At 46.8% G+C, this 22,681-nt stretch overlaps 1 protein-coding gene across 7 annotated transcripts in view; it reads left to right on the plus strand.

Moving 5' to 3' along the window:
* LOC138467455 (zinc finger protein 436-like) overlaps positions 1-22,681 on the plus strand; it is a 252,005-nt gene that overhangs the window by 10,521 nt on the left and 218,803 nt on the right. For 5 of the 7 annotated variants that reach the window (XM_069607461.1, XM_069607465.1, XM_069607466.1 and 2 more), the window contains exon 2: positions 14,939-15,065. In XM_069607461.1, coding sequence (XP_069463562.1) covers positions 14,939-15,065 — 127 coding nt within the window. The remainder of the gene's footprint in view (positions 1-14,938; positions 15,066-22,681) is intronic. The other 2 variants (XM_069607462.1, XM_069607464.1) reach the window with 1 other exon arrangement.

Consider the following 22,681-nt stretch of genomic DNA (forward strand, 5'->3'; position numbering starts at 1 on the left):
TGAATCGTCTATCAGTTTATGGTTGAATATCCGGAGAAGCTGATATATTGTGAACTAAAGGACAAAAAAGAGTAGCAGGCACCCCTCTCTCAAAAGAACACGGCATGATAACCTGTTCAGTGGTTATTAACCACTTTGAGAGTTCGCAGCCATTTGCTTTTTGCTCACTGTACCTTTCACAGATGGGAAATATCCATATGCATATCAGTCTTTGTCCCGGCCACATAGGCAGTCCAGCACTGAAATGCTATGGCAATTCCCTTCTGAATAAGAGTACCAACAGCAACCCCCATACACGTGTTTCAGCCTTGTTGGGCCTCATCAGTGAGGTGGAGCTGTGCCTCTCTGAGCACAGTGAGCAGGGAGTCCACGTCTGGTTGCCCCCAGGTAACTTAGGGTGACCAACCCCCAGTTCCTTCCAAAAATACAAAAAACGGTAGCAGGCGCCCCTCTCTCGAAAGAACACGGCATGATAACCTGTTCAGTGGTTATTAACCACTTTGAGAGTTCTCAGCCATCTGCTTTTTGCTCGCTGTACCTTTCACAGATGGGAAATACCCATTTGCATATCAAACTTTGTCCCGGCCATACAGGCAGTGGGGCAGTGAACCCCCCTCCCGCATAATCCCCTGGACCTTGCTGCACCTGTTGCCCATATCCTCAAAACTCTCCTGGGAGACCCCCTTGGTTGTGGTGTATATGTGGCACATACCCACGCCCCCTGGGTGCCCCCCTCTTCCGTGAAACCCAGGCTCCATGTTTCCCCGCCCCATGAATCCTCTCCTGTGGGCAGCGGTGCATACTGTTGCTGTGGTGTACCCTCTGCTCCTGCCCTTGTCAGTACCGGCCCTTCCAAGGTGTACTTAGATCATTTCTTTTGCACTACCCTCGCTTCCTCTTGCTCCCTTTCCTCGTTCTTCTTCCTTATTTTCTCTTGTAATAGCCTACAATAGTACTATCATGAGCTGTATTTCTGGTCAAGGTTTTGCTTCCATGCCTACTAACTTCTTGAGCTGCCTCTGCACCGGCTCTGGCAGCCCCTGGCACAATAAGTGGCAAAACAAAGCTACTGTTTTGTCCCACGGTTCTTGTGTTTCAAGGCGCCAGAGCTCTTGGATTGCCTGAATATAGTGTAAGGGGTCTTCGCCTTCCCCCATCTTGTGAGCCATCAAACTAATGTCTGACGTGTCTGGTTATTGTGTCCTTAAAGCTTGCTATACGGCAGCACAGCAATCTGCAAACAGGGAACCATTGTGTGCTGTGTCCTGGATGGTAATTCCTGGGAACTCCACCCTTTTCTGTACGTCATCAACAGCCTCACCCAACGATCGCCATTAGTAGTCCCTTTACGTCCCCCACTGCTAATCTCTGTCCCGCTGTCCTTCTTTCCATTTCCTATATTCATTTCCCTGCACCCGTAGTTAGCGAAGGTAACCTACATCTCAAGTTTTCCTTGTTAATGTGTTGCCAAGATATATATTGAGGTCGCTCCCCTCCCTTTTCCAGTAGGGGCAGTTGCGTGAACCCTACCTCCCCACTCGCTCCTCGAGTCAACCTGATGTGCTTGTCTGTATCTGTGCGGTCGGTGTGTGCTCTTGCTGGCTCTCCCCTAGTGACTTGCGCAGACCCCCACCCCATGTCCCTAGTACCAAACTTCCTATGACCGTCTCCCCCTTCTTTCATCCTGGGAGATCCCTAAGTCTCTGAACGTATGGGACCAGGTCATCGATGTTGCACAAATCAATCCCCGACCGCAGTGTTCGGTCGTCCTTGTCTCCCTTAGCACCCCCTGTAACTGCCCCCATGTCCCAGGTCACACATCTTTCTGTGCTTTTCCCCATGGACTGGTACTTGAGTTGCCCATTTCCCTCGTCCCCACTGTCCCTTGCTTTGTTGTCTGAGTCGGAGCCCATATTGCTACAATGGTCATCCACGAAACACAGTCTCCTGGAAGTTGTGTCTGTATTGGGTTTCATGGTAAAGTCAAAGTCATGCAAGTTATGCCTGCCTCCACCTCCGCAGGACCCCAGGCCTATTCTGTCTGATACAGTGATGGTCCCATCCTCTGTGGTCGTGCTCTCCGGCTCTGCTCGTCTAACCCCTCCTTCTCTGTTATTTCCCGTGCCCATTGTCCAAAGTGTTTTCACATCTCTAATCGCACACTCATCCTCCTCCTTGCTCCTGCGCTCTCGTGCTATTCGCTCTACCTGCCACTTTCTTTGTTTCCTATCTACTAACATTTGTTTTCCTTCTCATCTGCTTCCCTGTGCTTCTCAATCTCTTCTTGCTCCTTCCTTCTCTTCTCTTTCTGCTCCTGCTCTTTCTCTTCCTCCCTTTTCCTTTCTCTGCAGTCCCTCTCTAGTCTCTCTTCTCCTTCCCTCTCCCTTCTGTCCGCTTCCTCTATTACCTCTACCCAGTCCTTTGCTTGGCTGTTTCCCTTAAGGCCTTCTATTCCTTTGATTGCTCCCTCTGCTGCTCCTGTTGTCTTCCCTTCTAGTTTTAGGAGAATCTGTTCCCCTACCCACTCATTTGTGGCTATGCCCTCTAGCCCCTCCTTCATGCCCTTCACGCCTCACTGCTCACTCCCTTTTCGCTGATCGGCTGCCCCATTCCTTTCTGTCCCTCTTCTTTGGTATATGGTGGTGGTTTATATATCAAGTTTGAATATCCCTCTGCTGCTTTTAGCTCACGTAATGGGTACATCCTATGCAGGAGAGGGTGGGGGAGCAGAGGGTCTGGGCGTGGACCCATGCGCCTCCTGCTGGCTCGCAATCCACTGATGCCTCGCTGCATCCCCCTTGACCTCCTGAAACATCCTCCACAAATCGAATATTGCCATGCAGCTCGCTAGCTTCTTCCCCTTGTAGGTACCCTGTAGGTGTGTCGGTAGTGATTGCTGTACATCCTTGGAGAAACTTCTGCAAGTTGGGCATGGTCTGGTCAATTTACCCTCAATGCATTCTACGCTATATTTACAAATCTTATCCTTATAAGGTGGGAAGGTCTTACACAGGTGCTGTAGGGGCGTGTCACCCCTGCACTTCCCTTGATACAGTGCTTTGCCCTAACTTGACCTTGAATCGAGGATTTCGATATTCCGCTGTAAGTGGACCAAACACAGTGTAATAATAATTTGAATGGATTGTGTCCTCCAACGTATTCCACATCTTTGACATGTAATGTCCACAGCTGTGTACTTCGGAAACTTTTTCAGCAGAGGGCGTCTTGCGCCGATGGCGTCAGATCAATGTCCCTCAAAGGCCTCTGTCGAGGGCGACATCACCGGATGTTATAAATAGGACGCACAGCGCCCGTAGCCTCAGTTCCGTTTTTTCTGCAAACGTGTTTGCTTCGGAGACTCAGTGCGCCTTGTGTATTCCTCATGAATATGTCTTCTTCTTCTACCCCTCTGACTACGCGGTCTGGCTTTAAGACTTGCAAGTCGAAAATGTCGATTACGGACCTGCATCGCATTTGTTTGTGGTGTTTGGGTGAGAGTCATGATACCGACAACTGTTCCAAATGCCAGTCGCTGACTGCTAAGGACTTTCGGGAGAGCGTAAGGGGAAGTTTCAGGTAGGTAGGGGTTCCAAACCCAGTAAGTCTAGTAAAACTGCTAAGGGGATATCCACCGACGATTCGAGGGTTGACTCTCCGCATCGGAAGGAGTCCTGTGGATCTCGGTCCCGGAGTGGTTCCCGCCATTCGTCCTCCTCGTCTCTGCATTCCAGGAAGCGCCGTCATCAGTCGCCTTCCCCGTCCTCCTCAGAGGATGGTGCCTTGAGGATAGTGGCTTGTCCTACTAAGTCCTCGACTCCGGAGGAATGGGCAGCCTTCAGGGATCAGATGCTGGCGATTTTCCAATCTCAAGGCACAGTACTGTCCGCGCATTTGGAAGAAGCCGGCAGGGAATGGTCTCGATCCGTGGCTCATGCGCCTTCGGGCTCGGGTCCTCGGCACGATTCTCATTGGGAACCTTCGAGGTCCCGTTCAGGCTGATCGCATGAGACGTGCTTCCCGGTCTCGGTCCTCGTCCCTGGCGAGACCGCAGAAATCTGGCAAGGGCTCGAAGTCGGCGTCGACTCCGTCGGCACGCTGTCCATCGGATATGGATGTCGAAGCTTTGCCTTCGCGTCAGCCCTCAGTGCCATTCTCGGCGTCGACACCGAAGCCATCAGCGACCTCGACGCCGAAGCAGTCGGCGCCCTCGACGTTCAGGGTCTTTTGGCCGAATTTGCAGATGGACGTCCCTGGTACTGTGGATCCACCAAGAACGGCTTCTTTCATGTCTGAGAGGCCTGTTAAGTATTCCAGAACCTCTTCTGTCCCGAGGCAGGAGTGTTTACTCCGTCTGGATGACATCTATGAGGATGAGGAGAGGTCAGATTTTGAGTTTGACCCTATTGAGCCTGAAGCCTGATGAAACTGGCGGCTCACACTTTCAGTTTCGGGTCCTGCTATTCGGATTGACCTCCGCCCGTGGATCTTCACCGAGCGAATGGTGGTGGTGGCAGCATATCTCAGGCGAGGGGGGGATTCACATGTACCCCTACCTGGATGACTGGCTGATCCGAGCGCATTCTCCCGAGCAAGCAATGGATCATCTCGGTCTCACCTGCCGCTCCCTCCACAAGCTGAGCTTCTCACTCAATTTCAAGAAGTTGGATCTGACACCTTCCCAACAGCTCCGGTACGTCGGGGCTGTGTTGGACACGTCATTGGGGAAGTGCTTGCCTCCCAAGGTGAGGACTCATCACATTGTGCAGATGGTGGACAAGTTTCAACATGCCCAGAGTCTCCCTGCTTCCGAATTCTTAAGGTTGCTCGGACCCATGGCATCCTGCATTTTTCTGGTGCCAGAGGCCAGACTGTGGATGAGATCCCTGGAATGGGTCCTCAAGATGCGATGCAGTGGTCACAATTCTCAGGCAAAATGTCGGATCACGTTCAGATTCCACTCTCGGTCTCACAGGATCTGCTGTGTTGGGCCAACGAAGAGAACCTGATGAAGGGGGAGCCGTTTTGGCAACTGTGGCCGGAGGTGGCAGTAGTGACGGACGCTTCCCTCACAGGATGGGGGGGCTCATGGCGAAGATTTGACCGCCAGCCGTCGTTGGTCTCCGTCGGAGTCCAAACTCCACATCAACCTGTTAGAGCTGAGAGCCATCAGGGTGGCCCTGAAGGCGTTTCTGCCATCTGTGTGGGGGAAGTGTGTCCTGATCATGATGGAAATACAGTGGCCATGCATTACCTCAACAAAAAAGGGGGGAGGTAGGGTCACTCCCGTTGTGCAGAGAGGCGATGCAGCTCTGGTTCTGGGCAATCCAGCAAGGAATATCACTCTCGGCAGTTCATCTGGCCGGAGAGGAGAATGTGGCAGCGGATGCTCTGAGCAGGCAGAGCACGTTCTCTCACGAGTGGGAGTTGGCTCAGGAAGTCCTTCTGGAGATCTTCACCCTTTGGGGAACCCCGTAAGTGGATCTCTTCACGACCAGTGCCAACCGGAAGTGCGAGAGATTCTGCTCAAGGGAATTTCAAGGGAGGAGCCTTAGGAGACGCCTTCTTAGTGGATTGGTAATTCCCACTTCTGTTCGCGTTTCTCCTTCATTCCTCAAGTGTTAAGGAGGTTGCAGAGGTTCGGAACCCACATGTTCCTCATTGCTCTGGATTGGGCCAGGAGAGTGTGGTACCCGGACCTTCCAGAAATGTCCATCTGCCCTCCATGCCGTCTTCCCTACCGAGAGGATCTGCTCTCGTGAGAGGGGGGGTTGGGTTCTCCATCCAGAGGTCAAGACTCTCAACCTTCACGCTTGGTATCTGAAAGGCTGCGGTATAAGGATTGGGACTTCCCGGATGACGTGATGGAGGTGTTGCTTTCGGCCAGGCGGCCGGCAACCAAATCTCTGTACCGTTGCTGTTGGTGTAAGTTTTGCGACTGGTGCAGAGGAAAAAATGTTGATCCTTTTCAATGTTCCATTCCTGTGGTTCTATCTTTCTTGTTTTCTTTGTCCCACAGGGGCCTTCAAGTAGGTACCACTAAAGGTTACCTGGCGGCGCTGTCTTTCTTCAAGCGCTTGTCTGAAGAATGTTCTTTTTTTAAGATTCCTTTGATTTCCCAATTTCTTAAAGGGCTCACCAATGTGTTCCCGCCGTCCCCGTTTCCGGTGCCGGTTTGGGATCTGAATTTGGTCTTGAAATTCCTGATGGGTGCTCCATTTGAACCTTTGCACTGTTGTCCTTTGAGACTATTGTCTTTCAAGGCGGTGTTCTTGGTTGCAGTTACTTCCGCAGAGTGAGTGAATTGCAGGCACTTTCGTCTAAGACACACTTTACTGTGTTCCACAAGGATAGGGTTGTACTGACGGTACGTCCTTCCTTTCTACCTAAGGTAGTGCCTGAGTTTCATTTAAGCCAGAAAGTGGTACTTCCTGCTTTCTATGCTCCTCCTCATCCTGGTAAGGAAGAGGAGCAACTCCATAGGTTGGACCCTAGGAGAGCTCTGAGCTTTTATATTTCTAGGATGTCCAGGGTTATTGTGGACGATCAACTCTTTGTGGGGTATGCTGGACACTGATTAGGCCAGGCTGTTACCAAACAGACCTTGTCCAGGTGGATTATCCTCACCATTACTGAATGTTACCGATTGGCGGGCAAGGGCCCACCTGAAGGGTTGCAAGCTCATTCCACTAGGGGCGTTGCTACTTCCACAGCCCTGCAGCAGGTAGTTCCTATTAGGAATATTTGTGATGCAGCCACATGGGCTTCTATCCACCCCTTTGTTAAACATTACTCCCTGGATACGCTCCGTGGTCAAGATATGGCCTTTGGTAAGGCGGTTCTTTATTCTGCCATCTGATTGGGTATTCTAAATTCTTTTCCCTCCTCCATTTTCTGGTACTGCTTTTGGAGTCTGTCAAAGATGTGGAATATGTTGGAGGACACAATCCATTCGAAGAACAAGTTACTTACCAACTGGTAACGTTCTTTCGATTGGATGTTCCTCCAACGTGTTCCACATCGCCCTACCAGCCTGCCCCTCTGGAGAATTTTCTATGCTATTGCAGCTTATGTTTCCGCAAGGCTATGTGCACTCAAACAGGCATTGGATATGTGCACGTTACATGTTATAGAGGAAAAAACATTAACTGAGGCTACGGGCGCCGTGCATCCTATTTATAACATCCAGTGTCGTCGGCTTTGACGGAGGCCTTCGAGGGACATTGATCCGATGCCATCGACGCAAGATGCTCTCTGCCGAAAAAGTTTCCGAAGTACCCAGCTGTGGACATTACATGTCAAAGATGTGGAATACATTGGAGGAACATCCAATTGAAAGAATGTTACCAGTTGGTAAGTAACTTGTTCTTCTTTAGATTTATTCCGAGCCTCTCTGGATCCACAACCACCTATCAGGCATGCTCCGCACACCGCCCCTTCACAATCTCTGCCTCCTCAGGCACATCCACAAATCTTGTGCATGCGTCTTCCGCGCACCAGTCCTATGCACAAACCTACAGGTGACGTCACCAATTCACTAAACAAGGTAGTGCTAAAAAATCAATTACAGCGTGCACAATGCTAGAACCCCGTTGCCCAAAAATACAGACAACCCCAACACAAACCCACAGCTGTCTTCCTGCTTCCTAGCAGAGTATACTAATATTTTCTTGTGTTCGATATGTACGTGTAGCATCGCCTTACAAGTAACTGCCTCCTCGAGACTTCACTAGACGAATCACCTTCCGCAATGTAGACAAGGTCCTTTTGCTAAACCTTGGCGGGATACCGTCATCTATGACCCGAGCTAAAATGCCCAACCCACAGAAAATCCACTATTTGTGATCTAGGTTGTTCACCAGAACCTTTTACCTCGAAACCGAATGTGCCCTAACCACAGAAAAATGACATCTTCCTCCACTCCTGTCCCTACAATACTTGACAATACTCTTAATACTCAACGATGCTCGATAACACCCTTGCACCCCCCTTTACTCGCCCTCTCCTCTATGTTGCAGTGTGGCTGGGTGAATACTTACACTCCATGGTCTGCTTACGCTGCTCGGCTGCCGCGTCCCCCAAAGCTGCCACTTCGCTCTTCTGGTCTGCTGGACTCCTGGTGGACGGCGGGCAGGATATTCCCCAGGCTAGCTCCTGACGGCCTTTACACGGGGCACACTTGCCCCATTCTCTCGAAACCCGCAAGGAGTACTGTAGCCTCGGGCTCTGCAGCAGGAGAGTCTGCTTCGTGCCAGGCTAACGTAGCCCAACCATTGACTCTGCTATCAACTTGTTGGGATGGTTCCCTGGTATGCCTGAGGTCATCTGATAGCCCAACACCCTTCCCCATAATAAACAGAGGACTCAGTCAACAGCAAGTAAGAAGTGGTTTATTACAAAAAACAAACAGGGATCATACAAGACAATCAAGATTCTCCGGTACTTCACAACTTTACAATGCATGCTCCCCAGTTTTGTGGTGACATTGCGTCATCACCTGGTCCCTTCCCCATAAACCTATCCCCGGTGCGGATTGGGTGCTAGGAGTGGTATCCCTTATGGATGTTCCCTATAGAGGTTATTCTACTGGTCCTTGCATATAAGGTGGCTGGCCTGCCCCGCCCCCAAGAAACTATCTATTATATTGTTGCAGAGTAATGGGGTTACAATTGATTATTGCCCCTTGCCATCCACCCCTAATTTTCTATTTCGTGATTGGCTAGAGGTGATCTCCCCAGGCCTGGGACTCGATTTGGTTCTCGGCTCTCTATGCACCTCTTCAAGGTGATGTGAAACGTCTATGTGTCTGTATTGTATCTGGTAGTGTACCACCTTTGCCTATGAGAATGTGCCTCCACGTTGCAACACTTGTTTAACTCTGCGTTTGGTTTTCTGGGACCGGCTCTCCTTTGCCACCGCCGTGGAATGCCTATTGTCTAGTTTGGCTGCATCACATGCTTGTAGACCAAAAAATCAAGCTCTTGAGCCTGCATTTGTGAGGATTTATTAATTTTTTCTGCAGCTAGTCTTTTTGTCTAGAGTTTGGAATGTGACTGTTTATCTCTAACCTTGACTGTGAGCTTGCTTCACGCTCTGTGCAGCCTGAATCAGCTCCTCTCGTCTCGTACTCTGTGGCTTGAGGCCTTCTGTAATTTTCCTTAGACTTATAATATGATTTTTAGATGCTCATGTTATACTATGTAACCTATAAGTAAGTCACACATGGTCCTACATGGCTCCATATATAGTCCCGTAGTTCTATAGGGTTATTTTGCCATAAGCATCTGCAAGCTTGTTCTGGATCTCTTGTTGCCTTGCGTTTCTGCGTTACTGCATTTGGCTAGTGAGAAAAATAATAAAAGCTTTGACAGTATGTATATGTATCCGTCCTCTAGCTATAGAGCGGTGTAAGCATGTTCTTCGTATATGCAAATGTGTGTTTGTGTAATGTGGTGCAGGGCTGCGAGTGTGCTTCATGACTGACGCTGCTATGTCGTGGTGTCTCTAATGACGTCAGAATCATGGCTTCTTGGTTCTTAGTCCGTTGTGTCCCCTATACCTCTAGAGATATGCACAGGATTAGGTCTGATTGGCTGACTGAGGGGATACCTATCTGTGTACGTGTCAGCCAGTGGTGCACTTGGTGTTCGTTTGAAATATGATGGGTGACTTCGAGCGTTCCTGGCTCTCCATCCTGTCATTTTCAGTGGGGTGAGGAGGGGCATTCCTGGGATGCTCTCTTCACAACTATAGGTCACACTTGTAGAAGATCTTATACTTTGTTTAAGTTGCCAAGCTCATATGAGACCCCTGCCTATTGTGAAAATTCCTTACTAAAACTAAAATGCCTAACTGCATTTCCATGCGCACAGCCTGCATATCAAATGAGTCGATGGCCAATTGGGACACATCGGGCAAAGTCAATTCCTGACCTATATTGACAAGCCTCCACTGCTTTGCTCATTACTACTTTTGCGAGCTGGTGTGCTAAAACAAGCAAACCCTGCAGTGGAATGTTGCTCGAGGGACCAGGTGTCCTGGAAACATAGCATAGCAGATTCTCTAATGAATATTAACCAGTCCTCCTCACCAGGCTTAGGTCTGATATCAGCAGTTTTTCATTTTGTGACCTAAATGTACCTCTCGTGTCTCCCAGTGCCTTCCTCATCCTCCCAAACAATGGGTAAGTCTGTGGAGTGTTGGGGGCTCTGTCAATTCTACTACACTCTTATCATTTATTGATTCATCAGCAAAAAATGCAAGCGCATCTGAAACCTGTTTTTCTAGAATAGCAAAACGGTGACCCTGCCCTCAATTTTCTGCCTCTTTGGGGTTCATAGACTCCAGTGATTGATTTGTGGGGAGATTGTTTTAACTCCCTCTTCAGCCCAGTTTACCACAGGATAATTTCTCATGGTTAGTGGAATGGATTTATGTTGCATCTCAGAGTCCTTTGGTGGCAATGTCCTGTGATCAATAGACAACAAGTCAAGTGCCAATTCCGGGTGTAGTAATTTCACTTTAATAAAATCATACCTTGGGTTACATTAGTCTGGGTGGGGAAAACCTGTAAAAATGCTCTCTCAGTTAACTGATAGGCAACCCTTAACATTTCTGATCCAGTGGTAGGATTTGTTCAATGGAGAGCCCCCGCTTCTTTTGCACCCGGAGCCAATTTGGGGGCACATGTCAAATAAATGTTGCCCCTTACATGTGCCCTAACCCAAGGGGAGGGATTTGAAGATATATGTCGGTTGCTATGTGCTTTCTTCTTTGTTGTTTGAAGTTGGTCCCCTTCCGCCCCCCCTTGTTTTTACACAGGGATGTGGGGGTTAGATGTTGCGTCTATCAGGGACCATACCGTACCTATATTAACAATGTTTCAAGTGTTGTTTTGCCTTAAAGAAAACTCATTTAACAAAGAATCAATATTCAGACATGAGTCATTCTCCATGCATATCCCCCTATCGCCGGCAGGTTGCACGCAGCTCACACCATTGATATTAATAACCTGGGTTCATTGTTCACTTTTAAGGCAGGAAAATAACCCTGTAATGTGGTTACCTGCAGTAGGGTCTCGCTTGTGGCATGAAATATGGTCTGTAGATCATCCTTAATTGATTCCACTAGCCCTTTCAGGTTAGTCATCTCATGCTTTATTGCTGTCATTACAGAGAGTAAGTTTGAGCATACTCACCTGAAGAGCCCTTACAGGGGTCTAAAGGTAAGCTTGACATCAGTTTGAAAGCCTTGCTGGATTTTTCACCTTTGCTCTAAGAGTATTCTTATTTATCTTGTGTTCATTAAGCTCCTTACAAACTTGTGTTACTTCTATTCTCAATGAAGGATAAATTGATTAATAAGGGGACCCAACGCCACATGTGTGCCATTCAGGAGGCTACTACTAGTCTGGTTCAACACTACAAATCTATTTTTCAAGTCCACTGGCTTGTCAATATCGATTATAAATTCATCAGAAGCAATTGGGGAACTTGGTACAATCTCATTATCAGTATCGTTGATATGCTTTGCGTCATCTGTGTTAGTACTTGAGAGTAAGGATGTGGGGCCAGTAGGCACCACAATAGGAATCTTGCAGTCCTTCCCTTCTTCTTGATGTACTTCCATTGGCTGGCTATACAGGCCTAGAGAATGTTCATCCTCTGTCCGGAGCTTTCCCTTATGGAGCTCTTGGGATTCCCCTATGTGGTTCACGTAACTCTCTTTCCAAGGTCTGAAATACACTTATTTTTCATTCTCACCAAGTTTTGAGTGGCTGTCCTGTACAAGTAATGAAGTATGGGTTGAGGGCCTTAAGTATAGCAGAGACACTACTAAAGTCTTGTAATAATGGATCTATTTCGTTTAATAGGTGCCATGACTGAGGTCAGTTTCTTTATTGCCAGGGCAAAGACCAGACGTGAAACACCTGCCGCTTTCCTTTTCACCAAAATCCATCCCTTATGGCACCTTTAGGGAGTTAGAGGTACACAATTAATGTAAATGCATTGTTGCCTTTCTTGCTTCGCTTACCTTTCTTGACTACACAACCTGGATTCAAGCCCAATTTATCGCCAGTCTCCATAGTCTGCGGGGCGCAAGAATGGTAGTACAACGGACAGAGTTTTTTGATTTAAGAAAACGCATAAACGGTTTCCGAGGTCTCCACGTCCAGAAATGGGTGCTACCAGTCTAGCACCACAGCTCCCACACGGTGGAAGGGAAGATGTACTTCTAAAAGTTGTGCGTTTTTAAATAAGCAAAACCAGCCCATCAAACTCATGGCACACATAAAAATGAGCCCAACATCAGCGTTGCTTCTCTCCTCTCTCAGAAGTCTGCCCAGGCTCTGTACATATACAAATAACTTGATAGGCGGTGTAGAGCAGTTTAGAGCATTATAAGTCAAAGAGTTGCAAGCAGTTGTAGTCAGTGTGTTTGTGTCAATATTACAGCTCACTTTTCAAAAATAACAACTAAGCGATGTCAGCACCTCTACCCCTTACAACTCTTCACCATGGGTGTGTGCTTCTGTTGTGGGTGGGGGTGGTCAAAACTTCAATAGAACTTCTGTATAATAAGGGTTGATTGTGTGTTATCTCAGACTCTTAAGAGGGGGCTCTGCACTCTTGATACCACTAGGTGGAAATAGGTAGCAATATTCTGGAAGCATCAGGAATCAAGAATCTGAGAGTCACTGTGTGCCAGCTGTCGCCGCATCACCTACAGACCACAGGTAGACTGCCGGACAACTACCCTTGACTTGGCCTTTTGTGCCCACTTGCAGTTTAACAGGCTCATGACTCTTGACTCCTCCTTATCCTCACAGTGTCATTGTGCACACCCTGGGCTCCAGGGGGAGGAGTGGTCTGCCCTTGACATTGTCCTCTTCGCCAGTAGTTTAAAGAGCAACTGATTTTGGACTCCTCTTCCACATCACAATATAGCTTTTTACACTTTTGGCTCCCAGACGAAGACTGCCCTTAACACATACCTTTGCACAGCAAATCACACCTACATCTGAAGTCTAAAGGAATCCTGACTCTGGACTCCACCCCCTTCTCACAGCATTGATCCTTACATCTCGGGCTACCAGGGGAGGACTGGTAGAGGACTGCCCTTGACATGGCCCAGGAGGAATCTATACAATGCTGCAACCTATCTGGGGCACGTGCAATAAGTGCAGCATAATTTCTGCAAAGTAGTCTTGGAATGCATCTTTTCGTGGTATATCGTTAGAAGCTTACTGGAATTACTTACCTACATAATCAATATATATGTTGAGTGGAAGGTTGCAAGAATGCTCGCTTACCTCAATTCAAAGGAATAATTTAGCGGCTAAGTATGTTTGACCATGGCCATATCTGAGAATTGACGTTTAGAATGCAATTGGATAAGGATATTTATTAGCAAGCTGTTGGCTGTCTTTCATATGGTGGGTAATACATTGGCTTCATATATTCTGTTGAATGTGGTGCGCAGGTACTTACCTTCATACTTCCCTAGGAAAAGGTAGATAGCCAAGAACTGCTCAACAGTGCTCACTCCTTCCTTAAATCCAAGTTGAATACTCTCTAAATGGGTAAGTCACAGTTCAGGGATCAAAATTAAGATTGGATGAGCAGGAGCTAAATGCAGCTTCTGGGTATCCAGCATTAACCAGTGACCAGGCGCTACCACGGAGGGACAATACTCTAGTGCATAGCTTTCTGCGAAAGTAACTTCCACGTGAAATGCAAAAATATCATTTTGTCCATTATGTATGATCCCTTATGTGTCCAAATGTTTATGTATGTATTGTCCGAAATGCACAAGGTTAAACTCACAAATGTATGTTTGTTCATCATCAGTTGGCCAAGGGAGCCAAAAGTAGCTCCTCGCAGCTGTTGGTGTCAAACTAACCAAGCATTTCTTGTCTTTAACCAGGAGCTGAATAGCTCCCAGCTCCCCTAAATTAAGAACCCTACAATTTGACAAGGATCTTGAATATTACGTCTGTCAGTGAGAAGTGTTAGCAGTTTGATTGGTCCACCTGACACCCCTTTTTGTAAATAGCCACTTTACAGAAACAAATAGCTGAAGATCTTTCAGTGATAAGAATACTATTTTTCAGATCCCTTGACCAGCTAGACCAATTTATTTTTCCTCCATTCTCCCTACTGCTTGCTCCATCATCCTTGCTCTTTCTCCCAGCATCTCTTCTTCAACCTCCTTTCTTTATCCCTTTTATGATATGTCATTTATAACACGCCTATACACAGGTGTCTTCCATTTTTTATCAAAGAAAAGAAGTCCTTTACCTCCAAAAATGAAAGATGGAAGAATATTTTATTCCCTAACAATTGTATGATTTCTATATTTTTTTTACTTTTTTCTTGTTCTCTCCTAAAATGTTATGCTCTGAGTGTGGTTTAAAGTGAAAGTGCATGGCATGCTCCATTTGCTGTTGAGGTTCACCCCAGGCAAACTCAAAGTAAATGGCAAGTAATACATCTGTTATTTGAGACGTGTCTGGCTGAATGTTTTCATCTTTCATTTGGAAATTTGGTTTCGGACCTCATAGAATCATGCCTTAGGCACATGTCTCCAATTTTAAGTGTAGGCCTTTTGAGGCTGCATTAATAGGCAGCAGATACACAAACAATAAAATCGTTTCTCAGGCTGCTGCTCTTCTTCCACTCCCCTAAACCTTCTCCTTCCCTCCAACTTCCCATACTCACTCGCCATTTTCCCTTCGCCTTCCACTTTCCGTTCCTTCCTGCGGCCCCCCCTCTCAAATTTCCTTGATTAGGGCTTATCACTATCATTAGAAACATCCAAGTAGCAGTGTGTGAGTGACAGTTTAAGAAAATTCAATTTTTACTTCTTGAATGCACATTATAGGTATTTTGTTTCACAAAGTGGTTTTATTGAATGCGATTTTAACATTTTTCTATTCAAGTCACAGGTTGCGTTCCTTGATGTTTCTACCTATTTCTCTGAAGACGAGTGGACGCTTTTGCAGGAATGGCAGAAGGAACTTTACAAGAATGTGATGAAGGAAATTCATCAGGCATTATTGTCCCTAGGTAAAGCTACACTCTTTATAACTAGGTCCAGTTTTTATAATCTATTATGTGCATGAGTTGATATTTCATGATTCTCAAACTCTTTTCCTTATTTCTCATTGCTTTGTCCTAAAACATTGGGCCTCATTACAAGCTTGCCGGTCTGGTAACTACGGTATTGGTAGGCTTGCCGGTACTGTAGTTACTGGACCGGCACGCTACGAGTTCTGCTCGCGGGTTCCTTTTCTCCCACAGGTCGGACCTGGCGGGCGGACCGGCACCCGCGAGCATAGCATTTTGGATGCACCGGCACCATTCTGAATGGTGCCAGTGCATTCAGCCTCCCCATTCCCATTGAGCCCTATGGGCCTCAAATGGGAATGGGGAGCATTTTTATACCGGCGCGGGGGAATGGGCAAAAACCGGGTCCGGTGGAGGCGTAATGACCCGGTAATTGCCCATTCTCGGGCGCCGGTAAAATTTGCAAATTTGGCGGCAGCCTGCCGCTTTTACCAGCAAGGCTACCACCAAACTTGTAATGAGCCCCATTGTATTGATGGTATTATGAACGTTATCTAGTAGTGATATGTCTTTTAGCATTGGATTTTGGGATTGAGGGAAATATATAATGTTCGTAGCAGACAATAGATCCGGATGAAACCAATTTCTATTATAAATATTTTGAAGAGGGACATAATACAGACTGTTTAAAGAACTCTAATCTCCCTTTACACTACTCCATTGCTCATTTCATCCTTTTTGTTTGTGTTGTATCTTGCATGAGTGGATAAGTGATGTCATGAGTGCTGTGTGGGATGTAGAGAATCGGGTGTCCCGCTACCCAGTTGGAGAGATGTAACCAGAGTTGGGGGCACCAGTGGGTCCAACTCCATTGAAACGTATTAGTTGTAACTTAAGAAGATGTACATTAAACCTACTTACTTGTACACTTGCCAGAAGAGCCATGTAGGTCATTTTATAGCAGTTTTAACACAGTTTCACACCTTTCAAACCCTTCTTGCTGTACATCCTTTCTCTCATCTCAAACTCTTTCCCATCCTTTGCCTACCTTTTTGCTCTCTCCATTTCTCTCACACAGTCTCTCTCCATCCTTCTACTCTTATCGCTCTTTTAAAAAAGAACAACTTTATTTAAGCAGACAGGCAGTCAGATTGGATGCAAGTTGAACGCCACATACAATACATATAACAATGAAATTCATAATGGTTCATTTTATACATTTATCCTCTTCAGACAGCAAAGCACACTGATCTTTTAAACATTGTTAGACTGTGCTTTTCTCAGGTAATCATGCAGGGGGTCCCATATGTTCTTAGGTCTACTAGTTGCACTCACAGTTGCAATATAGCCCTCCTACCTCTCGTTCACATAGGTAAGTTCTTTAAGCCATTCTGTGCTTGATGGTGCCAACTTGGATTTCCATTTTAGCAAGATGCATTTTTTCGCCAACCTACAACTTATGTTAAACAGTCTACGTATTTTGGTTGAAACTTTACCAATGTCTCCTACCAGGTATTTGAGGGGGAGTAGTACTGGGCGGGGGGATTCCAATCATAAGGTGCAATATTCCCGCTATCTCCTGCCAGAATCTTGATATTCTCGGACACGTCAGAACACATGGATTGAGTCGGCACCCTCACTCCCACACTTCAGGCATTTATCATCTGTGCCCAGGGAAAATCGGGCTACCCTGGCAGGTGTATAATGCAGTTGGGTTAGGACCCTGAATTTAATCAGACGCAGGCGTGCGTTGAGTGCTACTTCTTTCATCAGTAGACAATATCTATGCCATTTGGTATCATCAATGTCCATAGCTAGGTCTTTTTCCCATTCGGATTTTGCAGTGTTTCTCAGAGACTGAGCTGCTTGTACCCTCTTATATAACTTCGACACCAACCCCTTCTGTAAATCCTTCTGTACCACTGCATCCATGCACTCACATGTTACCGGCTCAAGAGGAAACGACGGCTATTTCCGCGTGCCCTGATGTCATGCGGTACTACTGTAACAGAACTCCTCCTGAGTTACAAGCCTCCCTTCAGGGAATAGATTTCCTCGTATCATTGTTTTCCCTGGATCCCAGGACATCTGTATATCATGGTCATATGTGGGAGGGAGACCCGGACAGCACCAGAGCCCAACCTTGCTACTATAGGGTCAGTAAAATACCTTACCATAAGTTCTTGGTGGTCTCACCAGTCCTTGCACGTTTATTGGGTTTACTTCCTCTAAACATAAATACATGCACTTAGACACCCTGTCTATAACTGTTACATCTTGCTATAAACGTTGGTCTTTTTGGCATCGTGGCCGAATTTGCCATGCCGCGATTTTGAGTCCTTCTAAGATGGCGGGTGCTCATACTTGTCATTCTGTGAGCACCGGTCTAGTTGTTGCACGTATTCCCCCCTACATTGCCAGCCGATCATGTGACCGAATATAGTGTGGCCAGTGTATTGCTTCAGTGTGTCGCTACTCCAAGTCCAGACGCTTCGTAAGTGACCGCCACCTAGGGATCTTAGTTTCTGACTCTTATCTAAATCCTAACCTCTTACCTCTTGTATTCTTCGCCTTTGTTAATCCAGATCCAGATCGCGGGAAATCTTTGGGCCCGTCCTCCGAGGCTTTGTCCCATTTTCCTTCGGAATACTGCCTGGAACTCGTTCAAGTGATCCGCAATTGAATTCACACCGGGGTACATATTCCCAGTCTTGTCCTTTCTCCCTAACGGTAGTACCGTCTATTCGCTTCATGCCATTTCTAACAGCAGGTTTTTTTTGACTAACCCTTTTCTCCCTCCTGCTTAGGATCATTCCTCCCTTTCTTGCAGTCTTCCTATTCACAGAACGTGGCGAGTATATTTGATCAGCATTAGAGATTCCAAGGCGGATCTGAGGTGGGTGACGGCTCCCGTGGGACTCCCTTTGGTTCGCGATTCTTTCCACTTCTCTTAACTGTCCTTTCTCATTCGCAGAACAACTCCCCTGCAGAAACCGAACATCTGAAACAATGACAAGCTCCCGCAGGGGTCCCGCTCTTGACGACCAGACGACATCAGACTGCTCTCACCCCAACCCAGGGTTTTCTTCCCATAGAGGGTTTCCCTGGGGGCGCAGTCCTCTCTTCTCCTGGTTACCATTATCCGGGTAGAGAGTGATTGGGCTTGTTGGGGAATTCTCGCATTCGTCTGTTGCTTTGCCTTTCCGGTCACTGCTGAATGTCCAGGTTAGTGCTCTCCTTCCTAGAAAACTATTGAGCTGGAGATTGTTAAATTGTTTTCCGTTAGGGGCATAATCTTCTTTAACAGTTAGCGACGCCCAGGGAAAAAAAAAAATAATTTAAAAAACCTTTCTTTTTTCTTTCCTTGAACATCAGCAAGTGACTATGGAACAGCAAATGCAACAACTCATGGCTGCCATGCAGTCGATGTCCCTGGAGCTGCAAAGTGTCAAACAAGACAATGCGCAGCTCCGTCAAAAGATAGCTCATGTAGTTCCTGAAAACCCCCCGTCCACTCTGCCATCTGGCAAATATGATGGAGATCCTCATAAATTAAAGGAGGTTTTTAGACAGTTGCACCGTGCAATTCACATTCAAGCCACAATATTTCCCAACTGAGAAGAACAACGTAGGGTTTTTGATGTCTCATCTTTCTGGACCCGCTTTAGCGTGGGCTACCCCTTTAGTTACCTCGGGGAATGCAATTCTGGATTCATATCCAGCCTTTGTTAATAGTCTTAAGTCTATGTTTAATAGACAAGAAATATCAGTGGCCTCCCAGGAACGACTCCTTGATCATAGACAAGGAAGTAAGGATCTCTTGACTTATATTACACAGTTCAAGCAGCTTTCTTCAGAAACTAATTGGACGGATGACACTTTTCTTACTTTGTTCCAAAGAGTGCTCACTGAGGAATTAAAGGATGAAGTGTCTAGGAAACCCCGTCCAGCGCATCTAGCAGGTATGATCACCATCACTATGCAAATGGGCTATCGTCTCCAGGAGAGAATGGATGAATGAAGGAAGGGAAAAGTGTTTCGTCAGCTTTCCGAGAGCTACCCAACAACCAGTAAACCACCACAGACAGAGGAACCCATGCAGATCGGGGCAGCCGGGGGTCCTCTGTCTACGAATGTAAAAGAATGACGTAAGTCGTTAGGGCTATGCATGTATTGCGGTTCCTCCACCCATGTGCTACGAGACTGCCCGACTGTTCCTTCCCGAAGACCAAGTTCCCAAATGTCGGGAAACTCCAGAACCCAGTCGTAGGAGGAACCACGGCTGGGGGAAACAATGGCGGTTCCTCGACTCAGATAGACGTATCCCATGCGTCTCCCCCACAGGATCTTTCCATGGTTGTTTTGTCTCTGACGTTAGTGTTTCAAGACAGAGTAATTCAAAGGGTTCCGGCGTTAGTAGACTGTGGAGCAGCTGGGAATTTCATTGATGATAAATGGGCAGAAGACAATGGAATCGCCCGCGTCTCCAAGACTTGCATAATGCCTATTCAAGGGGTAGACGGTAGCCCTTTAAGTTCAGGTCCTATCCGGGAACAAACTAAACCCTTAACTTGTATAATCGCCTCACATAAAGAAGCCCTCACATTTGATTTGATTAAGGCAGCACACTTTCCCGTTATATTGGGCTTGCCCTGGTTACGGTTACACAATCCGATTATAAACTGGTCTGCTGGCACCCTTTTCCTAGGATCTGAATACTGCGTTACTCACTGTCTCTCTCATGAATCCGTGGGACTTCAGGTTCCCTCACAAGTTCCCAGTCATACTCCGATAACAATTTCACAGATAGAAAAAATCCCTGTTTGTTACCAGAAATATCAATCGGTATTTTCCACACCGCAGTTTCCTACTCTTCCTCCTCCTCATCGGAGCGATGACTGTCATATCGAGTTGATCCCAGATCAGCCTGTTCTGTTTGGGCGCATGTACATGCTATCCCAACGGGAAAAGAACGCCCTCAAGGAGTACCTTCACACCAAGTTACAAAATGGCCTTATTACCAAATCCACCTCTTCTGCTGGGGCCTCTCTATTCTTTATTCCAAAAAAAGACACGGAAGAACTCAGACCCTGTATTGACTATAGAGGCCTCAACAAAATCACGGTACCAGACAAATATCCAATGCCCCTGTTCCCAGATATTCTTGAGGCAGTACAAGGAGCCACCATTTACTCCAAATTAGATCTCCGAGGGGCGTACCATCTCATCCGAATCGCTCCAGGAGATGAATGGAAGACGGCCTTCCGACCACCTTTTGGAGACTACGAGTATCAAGTAATGCCATTTGGCCTCTCTAATGCCCCAGCCATTTTTCAACGATTTATGGATCATCTGTTTGCAGATGTTCTATTACACTTTGTAGTCATATACCTGGACGACATTCTGATTTTCTCTGCAAACGAAGCCGAACATATCCGTCATGTAACGTTAGTCCTGGATCGGCTTCAAGCCAATCATTTGTACTGTAAGGCAGAAAAATGCGAATTCCACAAACCACAGTTCAATTATCTAGGATTTGTGCTATCGGCTCAAGGGGTGTCTATGGACCCAAGAAAGGTATCAGCAGTATTGGAATGGCCATCTCCATTGAATGTTAAAGAAATACAACGGTTCCTTGGCTTCACCAATTTCTACCGTAAGTTTATCCCATGTTTTTCCGACATCATTCTTCCCATTACCAGGTTGTTAAAAAAGGGAGTACCCTTTTCTTGGGATTCAAAGGCTGAAGAGGCCTTTGACAGACTGAAAAGATTGTTTTCAACGGCCCCGATATTGTCAATCCCTGACCAGTCCAAGCAATTTATACTAGAGACCGACGCATCACATTATGCTTTAGGAGCGGTCCTCCTGCAAAGATCTAGTCAAGGTGTGGAATCCCCAATTGCATATTTATCCAAAACCTTCAATCCCTCCGAAGTCAACTATTCGGTTCTGGAAAAGGAACTGCTGGCTATCAAGAGATCTTTTGAAGAATGGAGACATCTGTTGCTGGGGTCTCCGTTTCCTGTGGAAGTCCGCACAGATCATCAAAATTTGAAGTACTTCAACACGCCCAAACCACCAACAGTCGTCAGGCACGTTGGGCCCATTTTTTTCTTCCTTATCGCATTCTATTTATCTTTTTACCTGGAAGTCAGAATCTTAGGGCAGATGCTCTTTCCCGGAAAGACCACCCTAAGGCTAGATTCTGCCCTGAAAGCCTGTTTCCCAAGGCTCAGTTCATATCAGTTCTGACTGATTTTCTCCAGACCATTAAACTAGACACGACTCTACATTTACAGTCCTGCAAAGATTTTGAACGTAACTACCATCTGGTTAAAGACAGGAGATTATTCTTTCATTGCAGGCAAGTACTTGTACCCTCCACCACTCTCCAGAAAGAGGTGCTGTATATGTGCCATGATTCCAGAGCTGCTGGTCACCGGGCATATCAATCTACGTTGGAACTCATCCAACATCATTTCTGGTGGCCAAATCTCCACTCCGATGTACGAGACTATGTTTCGGCTTGCGTTACCTGTCTGCAGTCTAAAACACCCAGGCAACCTCCCTTGGGTCTACTTACCCGAATGCCTATTCCTGAAAGGCCCTGGCAATTGATTTCTACGGATTTCATAGTGGATCTCCCTCCATCCTCTCACCAAACCACTATAATGGTAATTATAGACTATTTCACGAAAATGGCCCATTTCAGCCCTTTGCCCAAATTGCCTAACGCGGATCAGATGGCTCGACTCTTCATATCAGATATCTTTTCTCGCCATGGTTTGCCAGACACAATTGTGTCAGACCGGGATCCCCAGTACATCTCCCTTTTTTGGCAAAAGTTGTGCGCCTTTTTGGGAATCAGAAGAGCACTGAGCTCGGGGTACCATCCACAGACTAATGGACAAACAGAGCGTTTAAATCAGACATTGGAATGTTATCTACGTTGTTTCATATCTGCCGCACACGACAACTGGGTTGAACTTTTACCAATGGCGGAATTCGCTTATAATAATGCGAAGCACTCTGCCTTGAAAACTAGTCCTTTCTACTGTACCTATGACTACCATCCGGCTTATGTTCCAACCATAACACCATCTCCTTCCCGTTGCCCTGGGGTGGATCGGCTCATTGCGGACATTCAGCTGGGTCATCAAGTCACTCGTAAGGCTCTTCAGACTGCTCAGGATCGTGCCAAGGTATCTGCAGACCGTCATCGAAGGGCGGCTCCGAAGATAACTGTTGGTGATAGTGTATGGTTGTCTTCTCGATTTCTTCCCTGCCATTTGGTTCCCTCTAAGTTGTCTCCCTGGTTCTTTTGACCCTTCAGAGTTGTTTCTCTGGTGGGCGCTGCAGCGGTCAGACTCACTGCCTCCTTCTTGGTCTCAGATCCATCCTGTTTTTCACCTCTCCCAGATCAAGATGGGAGTACCCGATCGTTTTAACGCTCCACTGTTTCTCATCCACCTCCTGTGTCCACTGTAACAGGACCTGAATTTGAGATTGCTGACATCTGTGACTCCCGTTACCACAGGGGTCGCCTTCAATTCCTGATTGATTGGAAAGGGTTTGCTCCGGCGGACAGGTCCTGGGAGCCGGCTTCAGGAGTT

Source organism: Ambystoma mexicanum, chromosome 4q (genome assembly GCF_040938575.1).
Source record: "Ambystoma mexicanum isolate Mex_15411 chromosome 4q, UKY_AmexF1_1, whole genome shotgun sequence".
Lineage (NCBI taxonomy): Eukaryota > Metazoa > Chordata > Amphibia > Caudata > Ambystomatidae > Ambystoma > Ambystoma mexicanum.